Below are 9,290 nucleotides of genomic sequence, written 5' to 3'. Positions count from 1 at the left end.
ATTTTTTTTTTTTATGTTTAGTAAGTTAATAATTTAAACATGAAAAATTTATAGCCCATAACTATCTCGAAGACTTATTTATTAGTAATAACTATTTTTAAAAAAAAAATATTTTTGGTAGCTTAATTATTTATCAAACTACCATCTATAACTTGTTTTTGTAACTGCAGTGTATTTCCCTAAAAATAAGGCACCTCTCTCCCACTTATCCACAATCTCTTTCTTTTTTTTCAAATATTTTTCTCTCACATTTTCAATTCACAACCGTATTTTACTCTCATTATTCTTCACCATAATTAGTACGATTTCTTCTTCTTCCTTATCAGTTACCCAATCTCTATATGTAACTAATTTTCGTTATGTTATTTGTTGTATTTCTCTTCAATTCATAAATCTCACCGTCTTTACCTTCACTTCTCATTCATTTTTAAAAAAAATATTTTCATCTATTGTTAGAGTACCTTCAACAAGCTCTAACTCTCAATTTTAATGACGGATATTGATACTCCAAGCAAAAATACACCAGTGGCAACAAGAAAAGCAGCAGAGGATCTCCAATCAATGGCTGAAGCTCAGCCATAACAATTCGTTTGCTAAATCTCCATGGATAGGCCGAAATAAGAGGAAAATCTTTCTTATGTTTGCTAATCATGTGGTGTTGTTTATCTTATGACTGATGAAGAATAGTATTGATTATAGCAATATGATATTGTAGCATTATCTAGGAGCAAGAGAATAGGTTGTTGTTGTTGTAGAAACACCATTGATGAGAGTTGTGGAGCATCACGCCCACCAAGTGTTTGATAAAATGTTTCACTATATTTCAGTGTATTTCTGTGTATCAACAAACAGTATATCTAATTTTTCAGTATATTTCAGTGTATTATTTTGGTGTATTTAAATCTATTTATGTTGTTTTTGGTGTGGAGCCTACTTTTTTCTCCACTTTTGTTTTCACGATTTTTGTATTTCGCTGTATTTCAATGTATTTTTGCATTTTGTATTTCTAATTTATGAAATAGTTTCTGATATATTTCATTGTATTCCATTGTATATACGCATACTACAACTTTATATTTCTTAAACAATCAACCATATTTCATTGTATTCCAGCGTATATTTTTCTATAGTTGGAAGTTTTTAGATCTTTACTGGTTTTTGAATTCAAAAAGTTTTGATTGTGATAAAAGTTGAGAGAGATTCGTGAGCTGTTATGAAATGCGTGAAATATGATTGATTTAATTTAACGTACCATTTAAAAAGAAAAAGAAGAATCTGTGCCAAAAATATAGCCTATTTTTACTCAATCTGATTTTGTATTTCCGTGTATTTCAAAAAATTTGTTCCATAAATAGCTCCTGATTTCACTGGAGCGTGTTTACTGTTCACTGTATTTCTCTATATTTTTTAAAAAAACCAAAATACACGCGTTTTTATAGAAAAGTAGCTACACTTGGTAATTTTGCATTTTATAGTTATATCTAGTTAGAAGCCAATAAAAGGTATTTATTTATGTAAGTTTCACTTTAAACATCCTACATGACAAGTTTATAGCTACAGGATTCAAAGGATATTTTAGTACATTATATAAATCTTTAATTCAGGACCACAAGATTCAAAAACCTCTGTTTATTTCTTAAACTTCATGCCTAATCAAACTAAGACACTTAAATTGGGACGGAGGGAGTATTAAAATTTGAGCTGAAATTTTAACCAAAAAGGGTTAAAAATAACCTTCATATTAGAAATGATTTAAAAATGGTCTCCTTCCACCTATTGGAAATTTGCTCATTATTCCACTTATTGTATCAAATACTCCTTCCGTCCCATAATAAGTATCACCTTAACCAAAAACACACATCTTAAGAAGTCAATAATGCAATGTGAAGTTTATTAAATTACCTCATATAATAAAAAAAATTACTTATTCCTCTTTATTAGAGCATGCACAAGTAGTAATGGAAATCCAACAATATCAAGTTATTATGTGGCTTTTCTAATCATAATTTAGATGTTATTTAACTTGTTAGTTTTTGTCTAAGGGTAGAGTTGAACAAAACTAACCTATTTATGTCTTGGTTTTCTTAAGATGACACTTATTATGAAACAATGTTTTTTGGATAAGGTGACACTTATTATGTGACGGAAGATGTATGTCCTTAACGTATTACAATAGCTCAAAAATGCATTCCTTCCACCTATAGGATCAAATTTGTCCCCAATGTTATTTCAGGTTTAAAACTCTCTCTCCATTAACAGTACAATTATATGACATTTAACTAAATTTAAATTAAACATGTGACCTTTATTTATTGACCCACATAATACTTTGATCCTGACCAAAAGGATCTGACCAGTCCATGACCCAACCCAACGCAAGCCCGTTTTAAATTAACACTCTAAACAATAAAATCATTTTTTTCATCCTCCCATTTTAATTAATTTCTATACGATTGCTAATGTAGATGTAGAACTACAAGAAGAAGGTGCACTTACAAGGGCAGAGAGAAAAATGCTTGAGGTCATGTGCGTCTTGTGTAGCGACACTCAAAATTCGGTCACATTTAAAATTACTAAAGTATGATAATGAATATTTAAAATATTGTTTTGCCTGTCAATTGTCAAATGTGCCTAGATAATAGTACAAATAACTTGGACGTAGAACTAAGTGTACAAGGTTAAGCGATTTTGGGTCTAAGGAGTCTAAGACCAAGTCAAGTTCGAAATTACACAGTGGATTAAAGTTTCAAACAAGCGCGTATAAAATTTTAACTTCACCCAATCACTATTACTCTTAATGTATAACGAGTAGGCTCTGGATAAGATATCAAACTAAAACACTTTGAATCTAGAATTTGAACTTGATGGGTAATAGATTTGTGTGTGATAAACCTAAACAACCTCCATTGAAGGAGTAAGGAATGAAGAACAACGATGCAAAAATGAGAACAGTAGTTTGTGAAGATGAAAAACTGAATTGATTATTCTGCTAATTACAAATGAGCCATATATATACAAGGTGTATTTTGTACAACTATCATGAGCTGTATGGTCTACTCAATAACTAACCGACCGCATCCCTCAACTAAATATCTAAGCTAGTGACTAGATTAACAGTTAAGCTAATGAACTAAACTAGTACACTGTGTAAGCAGTAAAGTGCAAGTAACTAAGCTAGTATAAGTAAATAGATACTCTCAATACCTACCCTCAAGTTGGAGGTGAGGATTGCATTGACAACTTGTTCAAGACTGCAGCGTGTTTGACTCAATGAGGAATTTAGTTGTCAGCCAGTTGATCTGCGGTGGAAATGTGGTGAAGGGAAATGAGCCCTTCTTGTAGCTTGTCCCTGACAAAATGGTAGTCCACTTCTATATGTTTGGTACGCTCATGGAATACAAGATTCCTTGCAATGTGAAGTGCAGACTGACCGTCACAATATACAACAATGGTTAAGGAACAATGAATAGTCAGCTCGGCAAAAAGTCTTTACAACCACACCAACTCACCAACAACCTTCCTTAGTGATCTACACTCTGCTTCTGCAGATGAGAGTGAAATGGTCTCTTGTTTCTTAGAGTTCCAACTCACAGGACTATCACCCAATAAAAGCAAAAACCCACTCACATATCTTCTAGAGTCTGGGCATGCTACCCTATCTGAGTCACAGTAGGCCCTTACAGTGAAATCTGATGACTGAGACTTGAAGATGCCCAAGGTGGGATCTTGTTTCAAGGTACCTCAATATGTGTATAGAAGCTTGCATGTGAGGTTCTCTTGGAACTTGCATGTATTGGCTTAAATGTTGCACACTAAAAGCTATATCCAGTCTAGTATTGGTGAGAAAATTTAGCTTCCCCACCAATTTCCTGTAACAAGTAGGATCAGACAGAGGAGCCCCTTCCTTGGCCCTTAGTTTTACGTTTGGATTAAGAGGAGAGCTCACACACTTGTAGTTAAAACAATCATACTCCTTCAGCATATCTATGACAAATTTTCTTTGAGAAATGAGAGCACCATCACTTGTATACAATACTTCCAAGCCTAAGAAATAGTGCAGCCTTCCAAGGTCCTTGATCTTGAACTTGTCATGGAGAAAGTTCTTCAACTGCTCAATTTCATCAGTGTCTATGCCTATAAGTATTATATTATCTACATATACTGCCAAGAACACCATTAGTGGACCATTTTTCCAATAAAATAAGGAGTAATCATGTAAAGAGTGTTGATAGCCCCTGGATGACAATGTTTTTGTCAGTTTGGCATACCACTGCCTGCTGGCCTGTTTCAAGCCATAAAGGGACTTGTTGAGGTTGCCAGCAACACCTGATTGATGTACTTCTAGCCCTGGGGGAACAATCATGAACACTTCCTCATGCAAGTCTCCATGGAGAAAAACATTATTAAAATCTAATTGTGATAGTGACCAGTGCTTCTTGACTACTATTGCAATGAGTGACCTAACAGTGGTCATTTTGACCACTGGGGAATAAGTTTCTGTATAGTCCACCCCAGCCTGTTATGTGTAACCTTTAATCACTAGTCTAGCTTTGAACCTTTCAACACTTCCATCAACTGTTTAATTTTATAAATCCACCTACAATCAATTGCTCGTTTTCCTTTTGGTAATGGAACTAAATCCCATGTATTATTAGCATACAGTGCTTCAAACTCCTTATTCATGGCATCTTGCCAAGCAGGATGTAGAGCAGCCTCCTCAAAAGAGTTTGGCTCACTATCATGGCAAATAATGTTCACTAATAACTGACTGTTGGTTGTCAAGGCAGTGGGAGAAATGATGGTGTGTTTGGAGAAAAGGGCATTGAGGACAAGATGTGATTTAGCAGTATCAAGTGTTGTAGAATTCTGCTTATTGGTGGAGGTTGTTGGTTTCAAGGTGGGACAAATAAAGTCTTTCAGATGATGTGGTGTCTTGTGCATCCTAAGAGATGTTCTAGTGACTACTGGTTGATGTGAAGTGATGATTGGCTGTTGTGGAGGTGATAGGAACTGATGAATATCAGGATAAGACTGTAGTGAAGGCAAGGGTGTTGTTGTCGATATGGAAGAATGTGGAGATGAGATTAATGGTGATGTTTCAGGTGACTGGATATGTGGTGAGGTAGATGAGGTAGGTGAAAGAGTAGGTTCCATAGCTACACCCCTTGAAGGATAATTAACTAAGTCATGAATGTTACCATCTTCAAAGGTGCCATTAAAAATAAAAGGACTAAAAACAGATTTTAATATTGAAGGAAAAGAACTTGAACTAGAATTAGACAACAAATAAAAAGGAAAAATATTCTCACAGAAGGTGACATCCCAAGGAGACCAGAATCTTTCTTGTGGTTAGACTTAGAACCTTGTATCCCTTAGTTCCAAAAGGATACCCAACAAATATGTGTGGAGTAGTCTTTGGTTCAAATTTGTGTCTATGGACTTTGGGCAATGTTGGATAACATTGGCAGCCAAATGCCTTTGGGTGTGAGTAAGTTGGTTTCTTGTTGTATAAAAGTTCATGACGACACTGGTTTTTCAGATATGTTGTAGGTAGCCTATTGATAATATGAGTGGTTGTTAGCACACATTCATCCCAATACTTTAAGGGTGGTTTAAATTGATAAAGCAAAGCTCTAGCAGTTTCTAGCAAGTATTTATGTTTCCTCTCAACAACACTGTTTTGCTGGGGTGTATAGGGATAACTTTTCTGGTGGATGATGCCTTTTGATTCAAATAACTGATTGGCTTCATTGCTAGTGAATTCCAGGCCATTATCTGACCTAATGTGTTTAACAAAGGTTTGAAATTATGTCTCAACCAAACTGATGAAGGCCTTGAGAATTTGCAAGGCATTGCTAGTAAATGAGTCCATGTAGATCTACTATAATCATCGACTAATGTGAGGAAATATTTGTAATTATCATGTGTTGGAACATGGTAGGGTCCCCATAGGTCAACATGGATGGGGTCAAAAATCTGTGTGGTGTGAGTTGTGCTCAAGGGAAATGGCAACATGGATCGTCTTTCCATAGGGCATATGGGACAGAAGAAAGATTGATTTGGTGAGAACTTAGCAAGTATATTGGTTATGCTCTTCATTTTGGCAAAAGGCACATGGCCTAATCTATTGTGCCACAGTAAATCATCACAGTTCTTAGATGTCACAAGAGAAGAAAAATTAGATAACATGCCAGTCTTATTAATGAGAGATGGAACATTTACATGAGGAGAGGAATAATGAGAATTAATGCTATAGACAATATCATTTTCCATGCTATGTTTAGACTGCAAAGAAGACTCAACACTGGGAATTAACTCAGACCATTGTCACTATGACTCTTACTATAAGAATATAAACCAATACTAGGCAAAGCACAACAAGCAGAAGGTTTGTTGATAGTGAGATCATTCCCCATTGTCAGGCAGTTTTTGCAGAGAAAGTAGAGCCCATCTTTGCTCTTACCAATCACCTGAGGCCTCTTCATTGAAGGGGCCTATAATAAACATAATGTATCAGTGAACAATACCATGCATTTCAGATGACTAGACAAAGAGTGAACAGAAATGAGATTATACTTAAAAGATGGTATGAATAGCACTTTATGTAATATGATCTTGGGAGTAATAGCCATATCACCAAAACTCAAGGACTTTGACTTTGTAGCCATTAGGTAGGGAAACTAGGATGGGATAGGGCAAATTTGAATATTGGACAGGGAATTTCTAACAAAGGTCATATGATTAGATGCCCCAGAGTCTATTATCCATAAGATAGTTCTTGTCTCAAAGCATTTACATGAAGGTTTGTCAAAATCAATAGAGAAAGTGCATACTACAATACCTGCAAAGTTGACTGATCCATTGTTTATGCCTGCAACATTTGTGTTATCCATCATGTTGCCAGATTAAAACTGCTGAAGAAGACTCATAAGTTGTCCATACTGTTCTTTGGTGATGTTTGGTGCATGATTTGCATGATTCATGGTAAGACTCACATCCTCTTGGTCTCTTGGTTCCTCTCTATGATGGGACAACACATCTGTAGACATTCCATGAACATTAGCTGCAATCCTTTTCCCTTTGTTGTACCTAGAAGCTTGGTTATTGTTGTGTTGCTGTGAGTAATTCTGATGCTGAAATGTGGGATTAGTATTCCGGTGACTATTGTTCCTATGAGAACTGCTAGGATGTGAATTGTTGTTTGGATATCCATGAAGTTTGTAACATTTATCCCTTGTATAGCCTGGCCTTTTGCAATAATCACAAAAAGGCCTAGTTCCACTTGAATTGCCTGCATAGTTGTTGCCTGCATAATTTGTTCTGAAGTTTCTGGTTCCAGAAGTACTTGGACCTGAATGATTATTGTTGCTCTTGTTGCTATATGATTTAGCGTGTAGTGAAGCAGATTCCAACACCATACGATTTTGAGGTCTGAACTCTCTCTGTTTCTCTTCTTGAATTAATATAAAGAATGCCTGAGCCATTGAAGGTAGAGGATTCAACATTAGAGAATACTCCCTCTGATCACAGTATATACCTCATTCAATCCCATGAGGAATTGAATTAACCCCCTATCCTGTTCAACCTTATGCATGTTCTCCTTTGCACCACAATTGCACTGGCAGCTACAATGAGTTTTGACTGTGAGATAGCTCAACTCTTCCCACAACTTCTTCATTCTAGTGTAGTAGATGGTGATATCCAGTGATCCTTGTGACAAGTCATTTATTTCCTTTTGTATCTCATACAATTTTGCTCCATTAGTTTGATCATATTGATCTTCTAATTCTCTCCACAACTCAACTGCATCAGTAACATACTCTACGCTATCAGCTATCTCCTTAGACAAAGAATTCAATATCTAGGCTGTGACTATATCATCACACCTCTGCCATAAGCGGAATTGTGGTGAACTTTCATCATGTCTTTTACATTCTCCAATTATGAATCCTAGTTTTTTTTTTCACAAATAGAGCTCGCAAAATACTTCTCCTCTACGAACGAAACCCAGTTCTATCAAAAGGGACTGACAGTAAGGTCATACCAGGGTTATCAGATGAATACATCTAGAAAAAGTTATTTGAGTCATCTGTGAGTTGACTCGCCTCACTACTATTAACATTTGATGTTGTTTGTTTATTATTTTCAACTGCCATTGATATTTTCAAGTTGTTTCAAGCAAGAACATAGATTTGCAAAGTAAACTTTGGGAAAGGAAAATCTAACCGTACTTGTGATCGATCGAAGCAATCGAACTTTAATCTCTTCTTAGAAATACCCTAATCGTATTGAACTGTGCAAAAACTCCACATGCAATTGAGAAATTGATCATTTCAACAGCAAAACCTTCAATTGGATTGAGAAATTGCAAAGAAATGTGCGGGAATCGACCTCCGCTCTGATACCATATTTGTGTGTGATAAACCTAAAAAAACTCCATTGAACGAGTAAGGAATGATGAACAACGATGGAGAAATGAGAACAGTAGTTTGTGAAGATGAAAAACTGAATTGATTATTCTGCTAATTACAAATGAGCCATATATGTACAAGGTATATTGTGTACAACTGTCATGAGCTGTATGGTATGCTCAGTAACTAACCGACCGCCTCTCTCAACTAAATATCTAAGCTATTGACTAGATTAACATCTAAGCTAATGAACTAAACTAGTGCCCTGTGTAAGCAGTAAAGTACAAGTAACTAAGCTGGTACAAGTAAATAGATACTCTCAATAATGGGCTACAACCTTTATATTGTTACCATTGAACCCATGATATTTTTAAAGTAAGATTCAATTCATCTGTAGGTTTAGTACTTTTCACATATAATATTAATAGAAAGCTTGGTGATTTTGAAAGAATAAATCAAATAAAGAAATAAATAAAAAGAATTACTTAATTTAAAAGGACGTCTTTTAATCTAACTTGTAGAACTGCACCCAATAATTATTGTTATTATTGGATTCTATGAGCTTAGGTGTAAACATATATTATATATTTAAATAGTTTCAAATCATATAACTGTATATGGTTTATGGGTGAGCATGGTTGCGAGTGAATCCACATCCCTCCACTTCGCTATGCCCCTGCTAGGGATGTACATGACCGAATTGGTTCGGATTTTTCAAATAAATTTAAATTTTAAAATCAAATCAAACCAATAAAAGTTGGGTTTTTCAACTTCGGGATTTTCGATTTTTTCGAGTTTTTTTCCGGTAAAGTATTCATACAAAACATATAACTTGTGCTTCAAAGTATTTCTTTAGTCCTAGTAAGATACAACTATCTA

The 9,290-nt window shown here is 35.1% G+C and overlaps 1 protein-coding gene across 1 annotated transcript; it reads right to left on the bottom strand.

The window, feature by feature from the left end:
- Window positions 1-6,905: 6,905 nt before the first annotated feature.
- On the bottom strand, window positions 6,906-8,774 carry LOC132608008 (uncharacterized). The gene is made up of 4 exons (XM_060322092.1): window positions 8,763-8,774; window positions 8,279-8,425; window positions 7,538-7,837; window positions 6,906-7,475 (listed from the first exon to the last, which is right to left on the bottom strand). The coding sequence occupies exons 1-4, from the start codon at window positions 8,772-8,774 to the stop codon at window positions 6,906-6,908; spliced, it is 1,029 nt and encodes a 342-aa protein (XP_060178075.1).
- Between the last annotated feature and the right edge of the window lie 516 nt (window positions 8,775-9,290).

The sequence above is a fragment of the Lycium barbarum genome, chromosome 8, assembly GCF_019175385.1.
Source record: "Lycium barbarum isolate Lr01 chromosome 8, ASM1917538v2, whole genome shotgun sequence".
In the NCBI taxonomy this organism is placed as follows: Eukaryota; Viridiplantae; Streptophyta; class Magnoliopsida; order Solanales; family Solanaceae; genus Lycium; species Lycium barbarum.
Note: the sequence above shows the minus strand (reverse complement) of the source record. Positions and strands in the feature narration are given on the sequence as shown.

Excerpts from the sequence above, each read along its gene's own strand:
- LOC132608008 (XM_060322092.1), bottom strand. Across the intron at positions 7,838-8,278 it reads CACAGTTCAATACGATTAGG|ATAGCTGATAGCGTAGAGTA; the intron begins GTATTTCTAAGA and ends TTGTCTAAGGAG. Across the intron at positions 7,476-7,537 it reads TCCTCATGGGATTGAATGAG|GCATTCTTTATATTAATTCA; the intron begins GTATATACTGTG and ends TCAATGGCTCAG.